Source organism: Mustelus asterias, chromosome 9 (assembly GCF_964213995.1).
Source record: "Mustelus asterias chromosome 9, sMusAst1.hap1.1, whole genome shotgun sequence".
Taxonomy (NCBI): domain Eukaryota; kingdom Metazoa; phylum Chordata; class Chondrichthyes; order Carcharhiniformes; family Triakidae; genus Mustelus; species Mustelus asterias.
Window position 1 is genome coordinate 130,867,703 of NC_135809.1, and position 25,912 is coordinate 130,893,614.

The following is a 25,912-nucleotide window of genomic DNA, read 5'->3' on the forward strand; positions in this document are numbered from 1 at the left end:
ATTCCTGGCTTGGGTCACTCTCTGTGTGGAGTTTGCATGTTCTCCCCGTGTCTGCGTGGGTTTCCTCCAGCTGCTCCGGTTTCTTCCCACCATCCGAAAGACCTGCTGGTTAGGTGAATCGGCCATACTAAAAAGTGTACCCTATGAAGCTATGAACCTGTACCCCTAGATCTCTTTGTTCTGGTAGGGAGTTGGGGAGAGTTATAGAACAAAGAGATCTAGGGGTACAGGTTCATAGCTCCTTGAAAGTGGAATCACAGGAGGACAGAGTATTGAAGAAGGCATTCAGTCTACTTGGTTTCATTGGTCAGAACATTGAAGTGGAAATGCCGGCGTTGGACTGGGGTAAACACAGTGAGAGTTTTAACAACACCAGGTTAAAGTCCAACAGGTTTATTTGGTAGCAAATGCCATTAGCTTTCGGAGTGCTGCTCCTTCATAAGATGGAGTGGATATCTGCTCTCAAACAGGGCATACAGAGACATAAAATCAAGTTACAGAATACTGATTAGAATGCGAATCTTTACAGCTGATCAGGTCTTAAAGATACAGACAACGTGAGTGGAGGGAGCATTAGGCACAGGTTAAAGAAATGTGTATTGTCTCCAGACAGGACAGCCAGTGAGATTCTGCAAGTCCTCACGATGCTCCACTTCTCCAGCTTCCACACTAAACATGTTAAAGAAGCCATCCCTGACGGACAAGCCCTCCGTATACACAGGATCTGCTCGGATGAGGAGGATCGCAACAGACACCTCCAGATGCTGAAAGATGCCCTCATAAGAACAGGATATGGCGCTCGACTCATCGATCGACAGTTCCGACGCGCCACAGCGAAAAACCGCACTGACCTCCTCGGAAGACAAACATGGGACATGGCGGACAGAGTACCCTTCATCGTCCAGTACTTCCCCGGAGCGGAAAAGCTACAGCATCTCCTCCGGAGCCTTCAACATGTCATTGATGAAGACGAACATCTCGCCAAGGCCATCCCCACACCCCCACTTCTTGCCTTCAAACAACCGCACAACCTCAAACAGACCATTGTCCGCAGCAAAATACCCAGCCTTCAGGAGAACAGTGACCACGACACCACACAACCCTGCCACAGCAACCTCTGCAGTACATGCCGGATCAGCGACACGGATGCCATCATCTCACGTGAGAACACCATCTACCAGGTACACGGTACTTACTCTTGCAACTCGGCCAAGATTGTCTACCTGATACGCTGCAGGAAAGGATGTCTCGGGGCATGGTACATTGGGGAAACCATGCAGACGCTATGACAATGGATGAATGAACACCGCTCGACAATCACCAGGCAAGACTGTTATCTTCCTGTGGGGGAGCACTTCAGCAGTCACGGGCATTCAGCCTCTATCTTCGGGTAAGCATTCTCCAAGGCGGTCTTCATGACACACGACAGCGCAGAGTCGCTGAGCAGAAACTGATAGCCAAGTTCCGCACACATGAGGACGGCCTAAACCGGGATCTTGGGTTCACGTCACACTATCGGTAACCCCCACAGCTTGCCTCCTGGACTTGCAGAATCTCACTGCTGTCCTGTCTGGAGACAATACACATTTCTTTAACCTGTGCCTAATGCTCCCTCCACTCACATTGTCTGTATCTTTAAGACCTGATCAGCTGTAAAGATTCGCATTCTAATCAGTATTCTGTAACTTGATTTTGTGTCTCTATATGCCCTGTTTGAGAGCAGATATCCACTCCATCTGACGAAGGAGCAGCGCTCCGAAAGCTAATGGCATTTGCTACCAAATAAACCTGTTGGACTTGAACCTGGTGTTGTTAAAACTCTTACAGAACATTGAATACAGGAGTTGGGACATCTTGTTGAAGTTGGACAAGACATTGGTAAGGCCACACTTGGAATACTGTGTACAGTTCTGGTCACCCTATTATAGAAAGGATATTATTAAACTAGAAAGAGTGCAGGAGAGATTTACCAGGATGCTACCGGGACTTGATGGTTTGAGTTATAAGGAAAGGCTGGATAGACTAGGACTTTTTTCTCTGGAGCGTAGGAGGTTGAGGGGTGATCTTATAGAGGTCTATAAAATAATGAGGGGCATAGATCAGCTAGATAGTCAATATCTTTCCCCAAAGGTAGGGAAGTCTAAAAATAGAGGGCATAGGTTTAAGGTGAGAGGGGAGAGATGCAAAAGGGTCCAGAGGGGCAATGCTTTCACTCAGAGGGTGGTGAGTGTCTGGAAAAAGCTGCCAGAGGTAATAGTAGAGGTGGGTACAATTTTGTCTTTTAAAAAGTGTTTAAACAATTACATGGATAAGATGGGTATAGAGGGATATGGGCCAAATGCGGGCAGTTGGGACTAGTTTAGGGGTTTTAAAAAAAAGGGCGGCATGGACAAGTTGGGCCGAAGGGCCTGTTTCCATGTTGTAAACCTCTATGACTCTATCCAAACAGGCGCAGGAGTGCGGCGACTAGGTGGTTTTCACAGTAATTTCATTGCAGTGTTAATGTAAGCATACTTGCGACAAATAAATAAATAAAAACTTTAATTATCTTTTAGTGACGTTGACTGAGGGATATATATATTGGCCAGGACACTGGTAATATCTCTCCTGTTTTTCAGAACAGTGCTGTGGAGTTTTCTTCATGTAATCTTAGAGATCTGACAGGACATCAATTATAATGTCTCATCTAAAAGGTGGTACATCTGACAGTGCAGCATTCCCTCAGTAGTACACTGGAATGTCAGTCTAGTTTTTATGCTTACATCCCTGAGGTTGTACTTAAACCCACAATCTTCTGACTTGGGTGAATATGTTGACAACAGAGCCATTGCTGACACATACATGAGAGCCAATCAAGGGATTTCAGTTTCCCTCTGGATCAAGTAAATTGCCTAAATTACTGTGACAATTCTCAGCACTGAAAACAAAAAATAATAGAAGTTAGGTTGACTTGAAGTGGGTTAGTATGCAAAGAATTCTCCATAACTTTTACAGTGTGGTCCTAGCTTCCATATTGAAGTGCAAATACTTTAGCTTTCTTGGACCTTTATCAGCTGCAGAATTGAAATTCCTCTGGTTTCCATGACTTTAACATTTTTTAAAGTAAAGTTTATTTATTAGTCACAAGTAAGGCTTACATTAACATTGCAATGAAGTTACTGTGAAAATCCCCGAGTCGCCACAGTCCGGCGCCTATTCGGGTCAATGCACCTAATCAGCACATCTTTCAGACTGTGGGAAGAAACCCACGCAGACACAGGGAGAATGTGCAAACTCCACATAGACAGTGACCCAAGCCAGGAATCGAACCTGGGTCCCTGGCCTTGTGAGGCAGCAGTGCTAACCACTGTGTCACTGTGCCACCTCTCTGCCATCATGTGCCGCCCCTAACTGTATGTATCTGATTAATTGATGTATTTGAGAGAGCATAGTCAAATAACATTTCTATTCAAACATGACTTTGGATCCTCAAAAGTGAAGGATAATGTTAAATTGGTTTCTTAAACTATTAGAATCACTTAGCCTCTGAGCATTGTTGTACCTGACTTACTGCATAACATTCTGTTTCCTTTCAGTGCAAATACCAGTCTGTCCCTGCACTCCTGTGTCAACCCTCTTCCTCTCTTCTCTAAGAGTGCTTAAAGCATAACAAAAATGCCTGGTGTCTCAGTGCATTATCACAAATATTGTTTTTGTTATTGGTTATTGTTTTCGCTCTAAAAATGATGTTTGTGTAAAAAGATCCATGCACTGCAAAACAGTTACATTAGAACATGCAGTATAAGCAACAGTAGACAAATATTTTCAATAAAATCAGACATGGACTTGCATCCAACCCACTTGATATTTTCTTTGCATAATGTTCTATTTTCTCTTTTTTTAAGAAAAGAAAGTAGTTTAATGAGTTTTAGGGAACAGCAAGTAGTCTTACCCCAGGAGGATCTTGCAGTGCTGGGTAGTCGGTATGAAGGCTCAGTTTCGCAGATGTGTAAGCTACATTGTTTGCATCAACCTTGTCCTCCACTTGCCAAGTAAGCCTTTTAAAAAGAAGACAGGCAGATAAAATGAAGTTAGGTTGTAACATGTTTTTGCCAAATAAACTCTTTGAAATGTAGTGTTGCTTAATTTGGCCAAAAATAATAAGATTAAACTTGTATACTTTGTTCCTTGCCTTTAGTCGTTTAATTAACTTAAGGAAGAAATACATTAGTATTGTGTAAACTGTTAAAGTGCATTTAACAATCTTGATGCATTAATGTACTTCAATCAATAGCATATAAATTCATGACTTACTACTGGGCCCAGGTATTCTTGAAAAAAAGACCACGTTATTTCGGTGATTATCTGTTTAATAGTTTTTAAATTTTTGAACACTGCTGTGAAGTTTATATTTCTTGAAATTATTAACAAAAATATTGGACCCGAACTTATTGTGAAAATAAGTGATACTATCTGCATTTTCTGCATAAATTAGACAGCAACTTCACGTGAGTGCAGGTGTGCTGTTAAACATGAAAACCTGAAAAAAATCAAAGATGGATGATGAGGATGTCTCACTGCCTGGCTCTCCATTCAAATGTATTCAATGTTAGTAGAAATTGACGAAACTCACCAAAGAATCTTAGAAGTTGACCATTTCAGTCTAAGCATCCTCTTCTTGAAGGTGGCAGCACAGGCGGAGAAGGTGGTCAAGAAGGCATATGGTATGCTTGCCTTTATAGGACGGGGTATAGAGTATAAAAGCTGGAGTCTGATGTTGCGGCTGTATGGAACGCTGGTTAGGCCACATTTGGAGTACTGCGTCCAGTTCTGGTCGCCGCACTACCAGAAGGACGTGGAGGCTTTAGAGAGAGTGCAGAGAAGGTTTACCAGGATGTTGCCTGGTATGGAGGGTCTTAGCTATGAGGAGAGATTGGGTCAACTGGGTTTGTTCTCCCTGGAAAGACGGAGAATGAGGGGAGACCTAATAGAGGTGTACAAAATTATGAAGGGTATAGATAGGGTGAACAGTGGGAAGCTTTTTCCCAGGTCGGAGGTGATGATCACGAGGGGTCACGGGCTCAAGGTGAGAGGGACGAGGTATAACTCAGATATCAGAGGGACGTTTTTTACACAGAGAGTGGTGGGGGCCTGGAATGCGCTGCCAAGTAGGGTGGTGGAGGCAGACACGCTGGCATTGTTTAAGTCTTACCTGGATAGTCACATTCTGGGAATGGAGGGATACAAACGAATGGTTTAGTTGGACCAATGCGCGGCACAGGCTTGGAGGGCCGAAGGGCCTGTTTCCTGTGCTGTACTGTTCTTTAAGTCTTAATTACTCCCAATTGCCACTGTGGCACTGAAAATGAACTTTTACAAGTGTGGAGCCTCATTGCTTCAGACTTTAATTAATGTTGGGAGACTAAAAATTTTAAAATTACTTTTTTTTAAACATTTACTTTGACTTTTTCTCTCTCTCAATTGAATTCCTCCCTCTCTTTATTTTGCTTTCTGTGTCTGACTTGACACCATTCTAACACATCCTGTTTTTGACTGAACTGTTGATTAGCAATTCTTTAATTCTTTTGCTCAAGGAGACACAAGATTGCCTACACCAATCTATTCACTAGGTCCCAGATACCATATAGAAGGTGCAATGCCATTTGGATCTAAAACATGCAGAAAAGCCGGATGGAATTTCATGTCTCCCCCAGAGGTGAATATGGAGGTGGGGGTGGCAGTTGGTTGGGCAGGAGGATATGGGTGGGGAACCTGCCACGTCCTTGCCTCCTTCTGCCTGGAGTGGGGATGGCTCCAGATTGGCTTTCCCACTCAGATGTCAACTGAAGCCCTTAGCTGGCCAATTAATGCAAAGCTGTTGGATTGGCTTGCAGCCAAATGCATGGCGGAGTCTCTGGTTCAAAGGCACTCAGTGCCTGATCAAGGGACCCAGCATCTCAGGGACACGTTCCTGGCGGCAGCTACTGTTCCCGTTGACACTACCGGCCTGATTCACTGGCAGCTTTCGGGGGAGTCATTTCTGCCCAGCTGGGGGTAGCCCTGGAATTAAATGTCCCCCATGAAGCCAGGAGTCCTGCCGACAAGGTTTCTGCTGCCAATTCAGGAATTAATTCCCTTAGGGTGCCCAGAGATCTGGTCAGTGGGGGCGCCATGAGTCTTTGTGACGGTTGCCATGCCCCTCCACATCCATAGGACCATAGAATCCCTACAATACAGAAAGAGGCCATTCGGCCCATCGATTCTTCACCAACTCTCCAAAAGAGCATCCCACCCAGACCCTCCCCTCCGCCCTATCCCCATAACCCTGCACATTTACCATGGCTAATTCACCTAACCTCCACATCTTTGGACATCAAAGGGTAATTTAGCCTGGCCAATCCACCCAATCCGCATATCTCTGGACACTAAGGGACAATTTAGCATGGTCAATCCACCTAATCTGCATATCTTTGGACTCATTAAATTCCACACTTCTAGTGCAATAAGATGGTAAATGAGCACGTTTACTAACAGTAGGTGCCATTCATTCCATAGCCACTATAGCAAGAATAATAACTTGTATTTATACCGCTTCTTGCACAGTAAGATAAAGCAGCAGTTAATTCTGCCCCATTATTTGATATTCCATAGCTTTGTGCTTTGATATAGGTCTGCATTTACCTTTTCCATAAATGTGTGTAATTCAAGGAAATCTAAAGTATTTAATTGGAAGTACCACCTACTTTCATTTTTCTTCTTGCTTACCTGCTCTCTTTCCAGTTGCTAATCTATACATTTTTAACTAGGCTCAACAGAAGGCACTACGAACTAGAACTGTAAGATGAAAAGCCAGAGGTTAACTTCAGGGCGACAACTTTTATCAGTGTCTCGCTAGTAATTGGCCACCATTTGATCAAAAAATGAATAATTATAAGTTGATTCTGTATAACATTTTACTTAATTGGCTAAGCTAATCACTGAACTGGGCCAAAGTAAGCTGCCTTATTACCATAACACAGTAAGAAGTCTAACAACACCAGGTTAAAGTCCAACAGGTTTATTTGGTAGCAAAGGCCACGAGCTTTCGGAACAGGCTGTCCCTTCGTCAGGTGGGTGGGAGTTCTGATTACTCAGTAATTGGGTGTCGGTAAAGCTGCGATCTGCTCGGAATCGGGTGCAGATCGCGGTTTAGGCCCGACGCCCAACTTTACCGCGGTTTCGCGCCCAAAAACGGGCACAAAGTTTTAGTAAAATCGGGCCCTTTGTGTTTGAATCTTTCATGAAAGCACATTTAATTAAAATTAAGTGCAGTTTGTAACTTTGTAAAAGAAAATATTTGAATTCCAGCATGTAATTTGGATCATTTGAAAATAATCAGGAAGTAGACAAAACTATCAATGCAGGATGCATGCATCTAAGCTCTGAGCCAGCCCCATTTCAGAGAGTTTGGCACATAATCTACATGGGCACTTCAGTCCAATACTATCCTAAGTGAAACTAGAGTTTCAAAGATGCCAACTTTCAATGAGCTTTTAACCGGAAACTCTATCTGTCCACATTCGGTGGATGAAAAGATCACATTGCCCTATTCAAAGAAGAGCCAGGAAATTCTCCAAGAAGGTTGTGCCAACAATTATCCCTTAACCATCATCACAAAATATTCAGAGAGCCAGTGCAGACACAATGGGCCAAATTGCCTCCTTCTACTCTGCAACAACCCTGTGATTCTGTAAGAAATTGATGATCAGCCATTTATTTCAGTATGGGTTCTTGCTCTGCGTAAGTTATCTGCTAGGTTTCCCTATAACATAACAGTAACCACACTTCAGTTAAAGTTAAAGTTTATTTATTAGTCACAAGTAGGCTTACATTAACACTGCAATGAAGTTACTGTGAAAGTTTTTAGTCGCTACACTCTGGCGCCTGTTCGGGTACATGGAGCGAGAATATAGCATAGCCAATCCACTTAACCAGCACATCTTTGGACTGTGGGAGGAAACTGGAGCATCCAGAGGAATCCCACGCAGAAGCGGGGAGAATGTGAAGACTCCACACAGACAGTGACCCAAGCTGGGAATCTAACCCGGGTCCCTGGTGCCGTAAGGCAGCAGCGCTAGCCACTGTGTTGCCCCAATGAAGTATTTACATGACTGTTGTGATGTAGGAAACATAGCAGATAATTTGCAATAGCAAGGTCCCACATCAGTAATGTGATGATGACCAGATAATTTTTTTTTGAGAGATAAATATTGATCAGGACACCAGGGACAACTCAAAATTAGAGAAAAAATACTGCTGGAAATCTGGAATAAGAACAGAAAATATTGGAAGTATTCAGCAGGACAGGCAGCATCAGTGCAGAGAGAAAAAGAGTTAGGCCCAGATTTTCCAGCTGTTCACGCCCCATTGCCACTGCAAGGATGGAGAATTTGGCCCTCAGCAGTGGGACCACAGGATCCCATCAGTGTGAACAGCTGGAAAATTCCACCCTTACATGTTTCAGTTTTGTGACCCTTCCTCAGCTCTTCTTCAAAATACTGTTGTGAGACCTTTAACATCCATCTGAGAATCATAGAATCATGGAATCCCTACAGTGCAGAAGGAGGCTAGTCGGCCTATCGACTCTGCACTTCTGCCAGTGCAGCGCTCCTCAGTACTGCACAGGACCTAGATTTTGGTGCTCAAGTCTCACAACCTTCTGATTCAGTCAGGAGTGATACAGCTGAGCTACAGCTGACACGCTGAAATTAGTTCATGCATCATTCTGAATGATATTGAAGTATCAGCTTGCCTTCTGAGATCCAAACTTTTTTTAGCATATAAGCATATTTTTAAAATCAATACCACATTTGACATATCAACTGTATTACACAAGTAAAAAGGCCCATTTGCTGTCAAATGTGGCATACTGTATTAGAACGAGAAGCCTCCATTTCTATGTCCTAAGCTGGAAAGAATGCATTCTTCTGCCAAATTTAGTATTTTCTTAAGCAATAGACAAAAAGAAATCACGGTTATTATTGTCTCGATAATTAACTTTTTAAATGAAATGCCATAGTAAATTAGCATGTTTAAACAAATTATCCCCAGCATAAAAGCACAGTGACAAAAGTTCAGTCCCGGCGGTCCCAGAAGTTTTGGATGCACAGTCTGGAATACATCACTCATCGCACAGAAGGCTTAATTCAAACAAACAACATCCAGTGGAGAAGAGAGGAGGAAAGTTCCAACTTTTTGACCTGTTGAAAAAACGTTATGCTATACTGCATTGCCAATATCCAAAGCTCCAAGGGAAAGTTATGGCTCATGATTGTAACCAAGATTTAAGGAAAGAAGCTTATCATCAGCACCCTCCTTAAAAAATCAAACCATTACAAAAAATGCTATTCATTTTAAGCTGTTTGTCTGTGTCTAAGACTCCTCTTTTAACCTTTGATATGGGTTGCAAAATATGAGTACTGATCAAATAGTTTGAGGAGCTGACTAAGGGGATTTAGGTTCTTAGTGGCATCAAAGAGCAACATTTCCAAGGACAGTAAAATCTACATTCCTGTATTTCTGTTAATACTATTTTGTTCAGAAGCTCATTGCAGCCTGTGGCTATCTGTAATAACTGTGAAAGGGAAGAAGATCTATGCTTCATTTCAATATACCGTACTTATTCCTAGAGATACTTGAAGAATTTGTGCAAATAAGTATAATCCTTTCCTAAAAATAATATTTTTTGAGGAATTTAGCCATTAATTATGTTGACATGCCTTTGCTACAGCAATCAAGGGAGTCATCCTTTATCCACCCTACCCCCTCCACCTTCCCCTCCTCAACCACAGTGGAAACAGTCCACATCCCAGCATTGATGTCAGTATATTTGGATTAGTTCCAAGTCTTTTTTTTCAAACGTTTTCTCTGCCAAGAGTTTGCTATGACTTAGTTCACATTTTGCTAATATACAATAAGACTGGAGTAAAAAAAGGCCAAGCTTTCTTTTGCTAGTAGAAGGCTGCTACTGGCTTTGAGCAATGTATTACAAAAATATTCTCTCATCAGGGCCTCCAATTTCCTCTATCAACCTTTGATTTAAAAATAGATGCAGTCCTACTTATGCTTCACTTGTTGAACTTGGAAAATGTGGGTAACATTCGATTGTTGCATGCTAGCTCCATTTTTGCCTCCAGTTCAGTTAACTCCGCCATATACTTTTATCTTTTCCATCCATTAATAGCTCTGGTGTACTGTCAAGTGGCTGTTTCAGTGCAAATTTACTTTTGGCGCATTCTTTTTTGGTGCAAGTATTTTCTTTTTGAACATCAGGCATGGTAAAGCAATTTTCTCCTTTCTTTTTAAGTTAATTGCCGCAGACTGCATATCAGAGTGCATTAAAAGACACCAAGATGCTTCACAGAGATGGAAGAAGTCTGGGGAGTAGGAGAATCATAGAATCATAGACCTCCAGTTAGAAGAGTACCCTTCCATTGCCACTCTCTGCTTTCTATGCCCAAGCCAGTTTTGTATCCATTTTACCAGCTCACCTTGGATCCCATATGACTTAACCTTCTGTATCAGCCTGCCATGAGGAATCTTATTGAAGACTTTATTAAAGTCCATGGATACAACACCCACTGCCCTGCCCTGGTCAATTTTTCTTGTCACTTCCTCAAAGAACTCAATCAAGTTTGTGAGACGCGACCTCCCCTTTGCAAAACCATGCTGCCTATCGCAAATAAGCCTATTCTCTTCCAGATGTGAGTACATCCTGTCCCTAAGAATCTTCTCCAATAATTTCCCCACCACTGACGTAAAGCTCAAAGGCTTGTAATTTCTCGGATTGTCTCTACTGCTTTTCTTAAACAGAGGAACAATGTTAGCTACTCTCCAATCCTCTGGTACCTCGCCTGTTGCTAAAGAGGATACAAAGATTTTGGCCAAGGCCTCAGCAATTTCTTCCCTCGCCTCTCTCAGTATTCTGGGGTAGACCCTATCTGGCCCTGAGGACTTGTCCACCTTAATGTTTTTCAAAACCTCCAATACCTCCTCCCTTTTTAGCTCAACATGTCCTAGAATGTCAACATCTTCCTTTCCGCACTTAACACCCACCACATAATAAATAAAAGAAAATTACTGTGGATGCTGGAATCTGAAACCAAAAGAGAACATGCCGGAAAATCTCAGCCGGTCTGGCAGCATCTGTAAGGGGGGAAAAGAGTTGACGTTTCGAGGCCAGATGACCCTTTGTCAAGGATCGTCTGGTCTCGAAACGTCAACTCTTTTGCCAGATTTTCCAGCATTTTCTCTTTTGGTTACCATCCACTATATCCTTCTCCTTTGTGAATACTGATGCAAAGTACTCGTTAAGGACCTCACACACACAAATCCACACACACAAATCTGGAAATTGTGGAAGGAAATCTGCCATCCTTACCTAGTCTGGCCTACATGTGACTCCAGAACCCCAGCAATATGACTCTCAACAGCCCTCCAAGAGCAACTAGGTATGGGCAATAAATACTGGCCAGCCAGAGATGCCCATGTCCCACGAATAAATTAAAAAAAAGAATCTTGGGATGCCCAGATGAGTTCAGGAGAATCCTTGAGTCACCACTAAATCTCGGTAGGCTCAGGGATAATGATCTTTAAGTGGTCCCAAATGGTGAGCTCAATTAGCCAACAGGTGGGTTGCCTGTGTTGACTCAAACCTGCTGCTGATTACCTGGCAGTAGGTTCTCCTGTTGGCAGGAATGCGCTGCAGGTCCTCACCCCCGATAAAGTGGCCTACCCATTACCTAGACCACTGAGATTGGCTCCATTAAATCCCAGTCTGTCTCCCATTATTTCTAGTTGTTCACAGCCTTCCAAGATGATAGTGAGTTGTTTATTTATCAATTGGACTAGCTAGGTTATTGCTTATTATTTGTGGGCTATGAGGAAACAACATCATAACTAAATCATTGACATTAATGCACCTACTGTTTCAGATCACCTTTAATTTGCAGGAATATGTTTTGTTTTGCGACATTTTTCAAGTAAATACTTTTTTCAAATACTTCATGAAAAAATGATCAGAAGATTCCAAACTGTGAAATTCGTCCACACGATTATTTGCATCATATTGGACTGTACCCCATTTTTGCAAATCTGATGAGACGCCAGCATAGTCCATTAACTCCCTATCTTGCAATTTGAGTTCTTTCTTTTCTTACTGCTGTCAACAGCTGTACCTTGGAAACTTTGGCCCACTTACCCTACTTTGGCTTCAACTGCAGTGTTTAATGAGCCTCTATGGTCCAAGGTTGAAGCTTTCTTCTAAAACTACTTGTGGACACATGACCATATTGGTGCCTTGTGTTCCTTAAGGGATCTCAGCCAAATGTAGGCTATTACTATGAGAATGGCTCTCCAAATTATCTAACTGTTCAAGCTTTCTTTATACTCCTGCAGGTTTGCTAGATGATTTATAGTCATACATACTTATTTTTCCTACTCTTTCATTTAGCTTCGGGAAGACTTTTTCCAACTGAACAAACAGCTATTTCCCACCCACCCGAGTATTAATGATGGTCCAATCATACACCATGGCTGGATTTTGCAGTGAAAACAACAGTAAGGCTATTAGTGTTCACTATTATTGATGTGTATATCAGGCAGCAATAACTAGAGCGGGGCAGTAAAATGCGGCAGACCATTCAAAACTCCATCAACTTTAGCAGGAGTGAAAAATCCAGCCCTTGAGAGGGGCTGGAAAATCCCGCCCCTAGTGTCTCCCAAGGTGTAGTTAAATGCATAAATGAGAAAGTTGCTGTCTGAGATGCCCTCCTCCAGATGTTGCACTATAATTGTATCTTGCTGAGAGCACAACTGAAATAAATGGAACCAGAATTTGCTGTAATTAATTGATATTGCCATTCTCAGTACAAGCATGGGAATATTGGATATTATAATACATAAACAGTAAGGTGATGCATTGTGAAAGTGGCCACAAAACCTGTTAAGATGGCTGCAACTTATCAGGTGGCTGTGGGCATTAAATCTTTAACAGTGTTTGATTCTGGTTAAACATGAGCATGAATGACGGTACTTTGCAATCACCTGTGAAGTTTATGGACATCATTTTTTAAGGATGAACCAGGATTTCAGAAATTTGGCTGAAGAGCCGCCATTATTTTTTTCGAGGAAGTGGCGAAGATGATTGATGAGGGTAGGGCAGTGGATGTTGTCTACATGGACTTCAATAAGGCCTTTAACAAGGTCCCTCATGGCAGACTGGTGCAGAAGGTGAAGTAGCATGGGATCAGAGGTGAGCTGGCAAGGTGGATACAAAACTGGCTCGGTCAAAGAAGACAGAGGGTAGCAGTGGAAGGGTGCGTTTCTGAATGGAGGACTGTGACAAGCGGTGTTCCACAGGGATCAGTGCTGGGACCTTTGCTGTTTGTAATATATATAAATGATTTGGAGGAAAATGTAACTGGATTGATTAGTAAGTTTGCGGATGACACAAAGGTTGGTGGATTTGCGGATAGCGATGAGGACCATCAGAGGATACAGCAGGATATAGATCAGTTGGAGACTTGGGCGGAGAGATGGCAGATGGAGTTTAATCGGGGCAAATGTGAGGTAATGCATTTTGGAAGGTCTAATACAAATAGGAAATATACAGTAAATGGCAGAACCCTTTGGAGTACTGATAGGCAAAGGTACACAGGTCACTGAAAGTGGCAATGCAGGTGGAGAAGGTAGTCAAGAAGGCATACGGCATGCTTGCCTTCATTGGCCGGGGTACTGAGTTTAAAAATTGGCAAGTCATGTTGCAGCTTTATAGAACCTTAGTTCGGCCGCAGTTGGAATATAGTGTTCAATTCTGGTCGCCCACTACCAGAAGGATGTGGAGGCTTTGGAGAGGGTACAGAAAAGATTTACCAGGATGTTGCCTGGTATGGAGGGCATTAGCTATGAGCAATGGAGGTTAAGGGGAGATCTGATAGAAGTCTACAAGATTATGAGAGGCATGGACAGAGTGGATAGTCAGAAGCTTTTTCCCAGGGTGGAAGAGTCAATTACTAGGGGGCATAGGTTTAAGGTGCGAGGGGCAAGTTTTAAAAGAGACGTACGAGGCAGATTTTTTACACAGAGAGTAGTGGGTGCCTGGAACTCGTTGCCGGGGGAGGTAGTGGAAGCTGATACGGTAGTGACTTTTAAGGGGCGTCTTGACAAGTACATGAATGAGATGGGAATAGAGGGATATGTTCCCCGGAAGCGTCGGGGGTTTTAGTTAAGTCGGGCAGCATGGTCGGTGCAGGCTTGGAGGGCCGAAGGGCCTGTTCCTGTGCTGTAATTTTCTTTGTTTTTTGTTCTTTGTATCATGGTGGTCTGGACCCCAGAAGTGCAGTCGTGTGACTGAAACTGCTTTCAGATACTGCAGTAGAATACAACCTGAACAATGAAACATCTGAAACAACTGAACCATCATAGTTGAAAGTCTTCTAATGCAGCCAAAGCACTGTATTTGTTCCAGCTTCCAAGTCCACCTGTGAACCAAATCTCCTGGCTACTCTTCTACAAAGGAATTCACAGATTCATGAGAATCCTTTGTTTCTGAAAGTATTTCATCCCAACTAAAGTATCAATTCAACTAAGAAGACACAAGGCCTTCACTGTAAACATCTATGACTCTACTTAAGATAGTTACATGGGTATGGTGGGTATAGAGGGATATGGGTCAAATGCGGGCAATTGGGTTTAGTTTAGGGGTTTTAAAAAAAAAGAGCGGCATGGACAAGTTGGGCTGAAGGGTCTGTTTCCATACTGTGGGCAGGTAAGTGGAGCTGAGTCCACAAAAAGATCAGCCATGATCTTATTGAATGGCGGAGCAGGCTTGAGGGGCCAGATGGCCTACTCCTGCTCCTAGTTCTTATGTTCTTATGTATGATAATGCGAGTGAGGCGAGTGATTGAGATGTTGCATTTGAAATATCTGAGGCATGTGCACTACAAAAAATGACTCTTTATTTTTAAAATCATCAAAAGGCCTGCTGCTGGAATTACTTTAAATGAGGAAAAATTACTCTGAGGAAAAGGAAAAACACACATCTTACATACAAACATCCTGTCCATAACAGAACATCCACACTAAACTCACCAAAATGTTGGAGCTTATCCATTCCAATATAAGTATCCTTTTAACCACGTTACACATCTTAATTACTACTGAACAACCTCTATGCCACCAAATACTTAAGAGTCTCAGGCTTCTTATCACCGTTCACGCCCGGTGGATTTTCCCATCCCACTTCAGTGAACGGAGATTTGACTGGCTGCCGTCTCTGATCTCGCTGCAGCAGGAGTGTGGTTTGAACGACAGGTAAGATTGCACCCTCATTCTTTCAGATTTTAATTATTGGTGGAGATTTGTCAGAGTTTAACAATGTGAATGCAGCAGCCAGGAGGAGGATATATAGTCCTGTCATCATTCATACATTTAGAACCATAGAATCCCCACAGTTCAGAAGGAGGCCATTGGACTCTTCGAGTCTGCATCGACTCTTGAAAAGATCATCATTCTCCCTCAGTGTACCCGAACGGGCGCCGGAGTGTGGCGACGAGGGGATTTTCACAGTAACTTCATTGCAGTGTGAATGTAAGCCTACTTGTGACTAATAAATAAATAAAAGCTATTCCTGTAAAGCTGCACATTTACCATTAATTTACCTAATCTATACTTCTTTGGACAGCAAGGGGCAACTTAGCATGGTCAATCCACCTAACCTGCACATCTTCAACACCATTATTCCCACAAAACTCATCTCCAAACTCCGTGGCTTGGGCCTCGGCACCTCCCTCTGCGACTGGATCCTGAACTTCCTAACTCACAGACCACAATCAAGAAAGAAAGAAAGAAGAAACAAAATTACAGCACAGAAACAGGCCCTTCGTCCCTCCAAGCCTGCACCGACCATGCTGTTCAATTTAACTAAAACCCCCTACGCTTCTGGGGACCATATCCCTCCATTCCCATCCTATTCATGTATTTGTCAAGATGCCCCTTAAAAGTCACTACCGTATCCATTTCTACTACCTCCCCCGGCAACGAGTTCCAGGCACCCACTACTCTCTGTGTAGAAAATCTGCCTCGTACATCTCCTTTAAACCTTGCCCCTCGCACCTTAAACCTATGCCCCCTAGTAATTGACTCTTCCACCCTGGGAAAAAGCTTCTGACTATCCACTCTGTCCATGGACTTCTATCAGGTCACCCCTCAACCTCCGTCGTTCCAGTGAGAATAAACCAAGTTTCTCCAACCTCTCCTCATAGCTAATACCCTCCATACCAGGCAACATCCTGGCAAATCTTTTCTGTACCCTCTCCAAAGCCTCCACATCCTTCTGGTAGTGTGGCGACCAGAATTGAACACTGTATTCCAAGTGCGGCCGAACTAACAAAGAACAAAGAACAGTACAGCACAGGAAACAGACCCTTTGGCCCTCCAAGCCTGTGCCGCTCCTTGGTCCAACTAGACCAATCGTTTGTATCCCTCCATTCCCAGGCTGCTCATGTGACTATCCAGGTAAGTCTTAAACGATGTCAGCGTGCCTGCCTCCACCACCCTACTTGGCAGCGCATTGCAGGCCCCCACCACCCTCTGTGTAAAAAACGTCCCTCTGATGTCTGAGTTATACTTCGCCCCTCTCAGCTTGAGCCCGTGACCCCTCGTGATCGTCACCTCCGACCTGGGAAAAAGCTTCCCACTGTTCACCCTATCTATACCCTTCATAATCTTGTATACCTCTATTAGATCTCCCCTCATTCTCCGTCTTTCCAAGGAGAACAACCCCAGTCTACCCAATCTCTCCTCATAGCTAAGACCCTCCATACCAGGCAACATCCTGGTAAACCTTCTCTGCACTCTCTCCAATGCCTCCACGTCCTTCTGGTAGTGCGGCGACCAGAACTGGACGCAGTACTCCAAATGTGGCCTAACCAGCGTTCTATACAGCTGCATCATCAGACTCCAGCTTTTATACTCTATAACCCGTCCTATAAAGGCAAGCATACCATATGCCTTCTTCACCATCTTCTCCACCTGTGTTGCCACCTTCAAGTATTTGTGGACTTGCACACCTAGGTCCCTCTGTGTTTCTATACTCCAGATGACTCTGCCATTTATTGTATAACTCCTCCCTACATTATTTCTTCCAAAATGCATCACTTCGCATTTATCCGGATTAAACTCCATCTGCCACCTCTCCGCCCAATTTTCCAGCCTATTTATATCCTGCTGTATTGCCCAACAATGCTCTTCGCTATCCGCAATTCCAGCCATCTTCGTGTCATCCGCAAACTTGCTGATTACACCAGTTACACCTTCTTCCAAATCATTTATATATATCACAAATAGCAGAGGTCCCAGTACAGAGCCCTGCGGAACACCACTGGTCACAGACCTCCAGCCGGAAAAAGACCCTTCGACCACTACCCTCTGTCTCCTATGGCCAAGCCAGTTCTCCACCCATCTAGCCACTTCTCCTTGTACCCCATGAGCCTTAACCTTCTTAACCAACCTGCCATGTGGGACTTTGTCAAATGCCTTACTGAAATCCATATAGACGACATCCACGGCCCTTCCTTCATCAACCGTTTTTGTCACTTCCTCAAAAAACTCCACCAAATTTGTAAGGCACGACCTCCCTCTTACAAAACCATGCTGTCTGTCACTAATGAGATTGTTTCGTTCTAAATGCACATACATCCTGTCTCTAAGAATCCTCTCCAACAACTTCCCTACCACGGACATCAAGCTCACCGGCCTATAATTTCCTGGGTTATCCCTGCTACCCTTCTTAAACAACGGGACCACATTTGCTATCCTCCAATCCTCAGGGACCTCACCCGTGTCCAAAGAAGCGACAAAGATTTCCGTCAGAGGCCCAGCAATTTCACCTCTCGTCTCCCTGAGCAGTCGAGGATAGATGCCATCAGGCCCTGGGCTTTGTCAGTTTTAATGTTCCCTAAAAAACCTAACACTTCCTCTCTTGTAATGGAGATTTTCTCTAACGGGTCAACTCCTCCCTCCGAGACACTCCCGGTTAACACGCCCCTCTCCTTCGTGAATACCGATGCAAAGTATTCATTTAGGATCTCCCCTATTCCCTTGGGTTCTAAGCATAATTCCCCTCCTTTGTCCCTGAGAGGTCCAATTTTCTCCCTGACAACTCTTTTGTTCCTAACGTATGAATAGAATGCCTTAGGATTCTCCTTAATCCTGCCTGCCAAGAACATCTCGTGACCTCTTTTTGCCCTTCTAACTCCCCGTTTGAGATCTTTCCTACTCTCTCTGTATTCCTCCAGAGCTCCATCTGTTTTCAGTTGCCTGGACTTAACGTACGCCTCCCTTTTCATTTTAATCAGATCCTCAATTTCCCTGGTTATCCACGGCTCTCGAATCCTACCTTTCCTATCTTTCCTTTTTACAGGCACATGCCTATCCTGCAGCCTTATCAATAGTTCCTTAAAAGACTCCCACATGCCAGATGCGGACTTACCCTCGAATATCCTCTCCCAATCAACATCCACCAATTCCTGCCTAATCCGGCTATAGTCAGCCTTCCCCCAATTTAGCACTCTGCCCGTAGGACAGCACTCATCCTTGTCCATTACTATCCTAAAGTTAACAGAGTTGTGGTCACTATTTGCCACATGTTCCCCTACCGAAACTTTGACGACCTGACCGGGCTCATTTCCCAGAACTAGGTCCAGTATAGCCCCCTCTCTAGTCGGGCTATCTACATACTGTTCCAAAGAACCTTCCAGTACGCATTTTAAAAATTCCTCCCCGTCCGGACCCCCAGCTCTAAGCACTTTCCAGTCTGTGCCAGGGAAATTAAAGTCCCCCACTACAACAACCCTATGTTTTCTGCACCTATCCAGAATCTCCTGACATATCCTTTCCTCCACTTCCCGTGGGCTGTTGGGTGGTCTGTAGTACACCCCCAGCATAGTGACTGCACCCTTCCTGTTTCTGAGTTCCACCCACAGCGACTCAATACATGACCCCTCTAAGTTGTCTACCCTCTGCACCGCGGTAATATGCTCCTTAACTACTTTCGCTACTCCCCCACCTTTTTTAGCCCCTCCTCTGTCTCGCCTAAAACACTTATACCCGGAATATTCAGCTGCCAGTCCTGTCCTTCTTTTAACCAAGTTTCCGTCACCGCAACCACATCCAAATTCCGCATAAGCATTAAGGCCCTAAGTTCGTCTGTTTTACCCGTTACACTCCTCGCATTGAAGCAGATGCACTCCAGACCTCCAGGCCCAGTCAGGTCCTCCTCCTCCAGAGTGCTCCTCTTCTTAGCTAGCCTTGCCCTGGCCCCCAGCTCAACCCCAGCCTCAGTATTTACTGACCTCCTGTTTTGTTCCCCACCCCCCTGCCACACTAGTTTAAATCCTGCCGAAACACTCTAGCAAAACTCCCAGCCAGGATATTTGCTCCCTTCCAGTTAAGGTGTAACCCATCCTTTCTGTACAGTTGCCATCCTGACTTGAAGATTTCCCAGTTATCTATGAATTTAAAACCCTCCCTCTTGCACCAGTCCTTTAGCCACGCGTTCAACTGTAGAATCTCCCTGTTCCGAGCCTCACTTGCACTAGACACCGGGAGCAGTCCAGAGATTGCTACCCTGGAGGTCTTACTTTTTAGCCTAGCACCCAACTCCCTGAATTTCTCTCGTATGACCCCCCTGCTCTTCCTACCTACATCATTTCCACCAATGTGTACAATCACATCCGTTTGACTACCTTCCTTTTTAAATATGCTTCCTACCCTCTCGGAGACATCCAGTACCCCGGCACCAGGGAGGCAGACTACCATCCTGGATTCTCGTTCAGTCCCACAGAAGCGCCTGTCCGTGCCTCTAACCATTGCGTCCCCCACAACTATCGCTCTCCTAAACCCCTTCTTTCCCTTCCGGACCCCTGAGCCTGTCTCCGTGGAGGCGATCTGGTCCTCGTGGCTTACCCCTGGAGGGTCATCCCCCTCCACAGAATCCAAAACAATATACCTATTTTGGAGGGGGACAACCACAGGGGATCCTTCCACAGACTGCTCACTCCCTTCCCTTCTCCCATCTGTTGCCCATCCCTTTCTTTTATGGGAGACTGCCACTGGGGTACTTTCTGGCACATCACCCTTCTGACTATTACCCCTCCTAACCGTGACCCACGTGTCTTCCTTCCGAGACCCTGGTGTCACTACCTGACTATAACTTTTATCTATTACTCTCTCATTTTCCCTAACTAAACTGAGTTCATCGAGCCTCAGCTCCAGCTCCCTTACACGATCCTTCAGGAGTTGCAGTTCCACACATCTGGCACAGATATGGACTTCCGGGAGGCAAGTTGTCTCCAGGAACTCCCACATCCCACACCGACTGCAGTATACTGGCCTCCCACTCATACCAGCCATGTCCTTTTTAGTTTTTGGGATAAAACAAAAAGGGGGTGTGACCGAAGAAAAACAAACAAACAACCTTCCTCGCCTGCGCTGAAGCCCTGTGAGCCAAAGCCCTTATAGCTTTCACTCTGTCCCCTGCTCACTCCGCTGCCCGCTAACGACGCTGCCCGCTCAAAGGTGCGGCCTACTTTTAAACCCTCCAAAACCTTCCCAGGCTGCTGCTGGGCCTATTTCCTGTTTAGAAAAAAACCTCCGATTTTTTTCACTAATTTAACTGAAAAATAATTAAATAAATTAGTGCACAAACAAGCTCCCTTACCCTCAGCCTGCTCCTGTGGAACTAAGGTTCTATAAAGCTGCAACATGACTTGCCAATTTTTAAACTCAATGCCCCGGCCGATGAAGGCAAGCATGCCGAATGCCTTATTGACTACCTTCTCCACCTGCATTGCCACGTTCAGTGACCTGTGTACCTGTACACCCAGATCCCTTTGCCTATCAATACTCTTAAGGGTTCTACCATTTACTGTATATTTCCTATCTGTATTAGACCTTCCAAAATGCATTACCTCACATTTGTCCAGATTAAACTCCATCTGCCATCTCTCCAACCAAGTCTCCAACTGATCTATATCCTGCTGTATCCTCTGATGGTCCTCATCGCTGTCCGCAAATCCACCAACCTTTGTGTCATCCGCAAACTTACTAATCAAACCAGCTACATTTTCCTCCAAATCATTTATATATATTACAAATAGCAGAGGTCCCAGCACTGATCCCTGAGGAACACCACTTGTCACAGCCCTCCATTCAGAAACACACCCTTCCACTGCTACCCTCTCTTCTTTGACCGAGCCAGTTTTGTATCCACCTTGCCAGCTCACCTCTGATCCCATGCGACTTCACCTTCTGCACCAGTCTGCCATGAGGGACCTTGTTAAAGGCCTTATTGAAGTCCACGTAGACAACATCCACTGTCCTACCCTCATCAAGCATCTTCGTCACTTCCTCGAAAAACTCGATCAAGTTTGTGAGACACGACCCCCCGCCTTCACAAAACCATGTTGCTTCTCACTAATACGTTCACTTATTTCCAAGTGGGAATAAATCCTGTCTCGAAGAATCCTCTCCAATAATTTCCCTACCACCGATGTAAGGCTCACCGGCCTGTAATTACCTGGATTATTCTTGTTTCCCTTCTTAAACAAAGGAACAACATTGGCTATTCTCCAATCCTCTGGGACCTCCCCTGTAGCCAGTGAGGATACAAAGATTTCTCTCAAGGCCCCAGCAATTTCCTCCCTTGCCTCTCTCAGTATTCTGGGGTATATCCCATCAGGCCTTGGGGACTTGTCTACCTTAATGCTTCTCAACAACCCCAATACCTCCTCCTTTTTGATCTCAACATGACTCAAACTATCTGCACATCCTTTTCCAGACTCATCATCTACCAAGTCCTTCTCTTTGGTGAATACTGACGCAAAGTACTCATTTAATACCTCGCCCATTTCCTCTGGCTCCACACATAGATTCCCTCCCTTGTCCTTGAGTGGGCCAACCTTCTCCCTGGCTACCCTCTTGCTCTTTATTTATGTATAAAAAGCCTTGGGATTTTCCTTAATCCTGCTGGCCAATGCTTTTTCGTGACCTCTTTTAGCCCTCCTTACTCCTTGCTTAAGTTTCTTTCTACTTTCCCTGTATTCCACACTTGCTTTGTGTGTTCCCAGCTTCCTAGCTTTGACAAATGCTTCCTTTTTCTCTTTGACTAGGCTCACAATATCTCTTGTTATCCAAGGTTCCCAAAACTTGCCATACTTATCCTTCATCCTTACAGGAATGTGCCGGTCCTGAATCCCTATCAACTTACACTTGAAAGCCTCCCACATGCCAGATGTTGATTTGCCCTCAAACATCTGCCCCCAATCTACATTCTTCAGTTCCTGCCTAATATTGTTGTAATTAGCCTTAATTTAGCACCTTAACTTGAGGACTACACTTATTTTTATCCATCAGTACCTTAAAGCTTACTGAATTGTGGCCACTGTTCCCGAACTGCTCCCCTGCTGAAACATCGACCACCTGGCTGGGCTGTTTCCCCAATACCAGGTCCAGTATGGCCCCTTCCCTAGTTGGACTATCTACATACTGTTTCAAGAAGCCTTCCTGGATGCTCCTTACAAACTCTGCCCCATCCATGCCCCTAGCACTAAGTGAGTCCCAGTCAATATAGGGGAAGTTAAAATCTCCCACCACAACAACCCTGTTACTTTTACACCTTGCCAAAATCTGCCTACATATCTGTTCCTCTATCTCCCGCTGGCAGTTGGGTGGCCTATAGTAAACCCCAACATTGTGACTACACCGTTCCTATTCCTGAGCTCTACCCATATTGCCTCGCTGTATGAACCCTCCGAGGTGTCCTCCCGGAGTACAGCTGTGATATTCTCCTTAACCAATAGTGCAACTCCCCTACCCCTTTTATATCCCCCTCTATCCCGCCTGAAACATCTGTATCCTGGAAAGGAAAAATCAGTAAGGATAGGCAACAACAGGTCCTCCCCAATCATTCTCAACACCGGTGCCACACAAGGCTGTGTTCTCAGCCCCCTACTATACTCCTTATACACCTCTGACTCTGTGGCCAAATTCCCCTCCAATTCGATTTTCAAGTTTGCTGGTGACACCATTGTAGTGGGTCGGATCTCAAACAATGATGGGACAGAGTACAGGAATGAGATAGGGAATCTGGTGAACTGGTGCAGCAACAATAATCTCCCCCTCAATGTCAACAAAATGAAGGAGATTGTCATCGACTTCAGGAAGTGTAAAGGAGAACATGCCCTGTCTACATCAATGGGGATGAAAAAGTAGAAAGGGTCGAAAGCTTCATGTTTTTAGGTGTCCAGATCTCCAACAACCTGTCCTGGTCCCCTCATGCCATTACTATAGTTAAGAAAGCCCACCAACCCTCTACTTTCTCAGAAGACTAAGGAAATTTGGCATGTCAGCTACGACTCTCACCATCTTTTACAGATGCACCAAAGAAAGCATTCTTTCTGGTTGTATCACACTTGGTATGGCACCTGCTCTGCCCAAGACCGCAAGGAACTACAAAAGGTCGTGAATGTAGCCCAATCCATCACGTAAACCAGCCTCCCATCCATTGACTCTATCTATGCTTCCCATTGCCTCGTCAAAGCAGCCAGCATAATTAAGGACCCCACGCACCCCGGACATTCTCTCTTCCACCTTCTTCTGTTGGGAAAAAGATGCAAAAGTCTGAGGTCACGTACTAACCGACTCAAGAACAGCTTCTTCCCTGCTGCTGTCAGACTTTTGAATGGACTTACCTTGCATTAAGTTGATCTTTCTCTACACCCTAGCTATGACTGTAACACTACATTCTGCACTCTCTTGTTTCCTTCTCTATGAACGGTACGCTTTGTTTGTATAGCACGCAAGAAACAATACTTTTCACTGTATGTTAATACATGTGACAATAATAAATCAAATCAAAAAACATCTTTGGACTAGCAATTTGATGGCTGTCATGAATAGATTGTTTATTCTCTACATTGTGGTTAACTCCCCTGTTCAAGAAAGACTGGTGATTGAATCACTGCATGAAGAAAAGTCAGAATTAGAAAAATGACCATTTCAACATGAAAGAAGTGAAACCGGTATCTTGGCAAACAATGCAGCATCTTTCCTTAATAACATTCTCATCTCTTGTCAAGTGTAGTCATTCAGTTTCCTGAGTTAGTAACCGCAATCAAGTTATGCTGGAGAAAAGAAACTGATAAACGTGGAGAGAAATTTGATAAAAGACTGAGAATCTGCCAAGACTACATGGCCGACTTGACACGGTCAGCAACTGCAGTGTTTCTGCAAAACCTGTCTGCTTAGGGGTGGAATATTGTGGTTTTGTTTTATTTGGTTGGTTGGGGAGAAAATCCAAGATTCCACAGGAGACAATACAGTCCAAATCAATTAACACCAGATTGGATGAGTAAGACAATTGTGTGCCAAAAATTGTTTTTGTTTTGCAACCTTTGAGAGCTGTGGTCAGCCTGTCATACTTGCACAAGATTATGACCAAATAGCTCCTTGTCTGGAATCAGGATGTCCATATTTATACCAGCTGCATTTCAAAATTCTGTATCAATACAAAACATCTGCTCACGACATCAATGGCACAGCATTACACACCACATCTTGTGCTCATGGAATTTTGCTCCACACAGTATTTTTACTTGGAATTCTTCCCATTTTTCACAAAGTTCAGATACACACTTAATCAGCACTTACTGAACTTGAACAGTTGGCGCAAGAAAAAACAAGGCCCAAGGAAGTTTAAGAATGCTTGTCTAACGTAAGCTTCGCACAATTTCTCCTGTAACTTCAGTGTCCATCTGGGTCAATGTCATCAGGAATTTAACTTTTCCAAAGCTATGTCTAGTTGTTACACCAACACACAATGCCATTAGTAAACAGCACCTATTACAGTCAACTGTTTTAAGAAACTTCATATTTCAAACTTAACGGACCATAATTATCTGTCAAAATAATGATCTTATTTGCTGTTATTGATGTGCAAAAGCTACAGCAACTTCAGGCAAAGGTCAGATTCATGGTTAAATAGGATTAGCCAATTGTTTCTGTCCAAGATGCTATGTCTGTCCCAGCACTGAAATGTATTGAGTGGCATGAATTTGCTGTATTTATGCATGAGATATGAACTAAACTTACCACAGAAAGTCAAGTTTTGTCCATTGCAGTCTAAGTACTCTCTAACAATGTGACAAGTATTAATTACCACCAGTCAACCTCTATGGCACTTAGTGCATAATCAGTGTGGAGTCTCATTTCCTCAGGTTTTAATTGTTGTTAGAGATTTAAAAGTATGCTTTTTTTAACCTTTCCCTTTCTGTTTCTCATTGTTAGTCTTGCATTGTTAATTTCATGATCCTTTAATCTGAGTTTAATTGTGCATCTCCTTAACCAAAAATGGTGTAGGAGATGCACAATTGCTTTCATTGTTCAGTCAGGTTCCAGATGCCTAAAAGTAGAAACAAAGAAAACAGGAGCAGGAATAGGCCATTCAACCCCTTGAGCCTGCTCCACCATTCAATATGACCATGGCTGATTGTCCATCTCAATGCCATATTCCCACTAACTCCACTTGATGCCCTTAGTGTCTCAAAATCTATCTATTCCCTTCTTAAACATATTCAGTGACTTGGCTTCCACAGCCTACAAAAGAGATTTTCACAGGTTTACCATCCTTGGAGTGAAGAAATTTCTCACCTTAATTCTAAATGGCCTACCCAATATCCTGAGACTGTGGCCCCCTGTTCCAGATGCCTTAGCCAGGGGAAACATCGGGGCAACATCCCTGCATCCAGTCTGTCCAGCTCTGTCAGAATTCTATGGCCAGAATTCTCTGGCTGTTCACGCCAGCAGGATTCTCTTGTCTCACCAGCAGTGCACCCTT

At 44.0% G+C, this 25,912-nt stretch overlaps 1 protein-coding gene across 3 annotated transcripts in view; it reads right to left on the bottom strand.

The window, feature by feature from the left end:
• Window positions 1–25,912, bottom strand: part of bbox1 (butyrobetaine (gamma), 2-oxoglutarate dioxygenase (gamma-butyrobetaine hydroxylase) 1) — a 188,583-nt gene that overhangs the window by 37,070 nt on the left and 125,601 nt on the right. For all 3 annotated transcript variants that reach the window (XM_078221036.1, XM_078221038.1, XM_078221037.1), the window contains exon 5: window positions 3,932–4,037. In XM_078221036.1, the coding sequence (XP_078077162.1) occupies window positions 3,932–4,037 (106 nt within the window). The remainder of the gene's footprint in view (window positions 1–3,931; window positions 4,038–25,912) is intronic.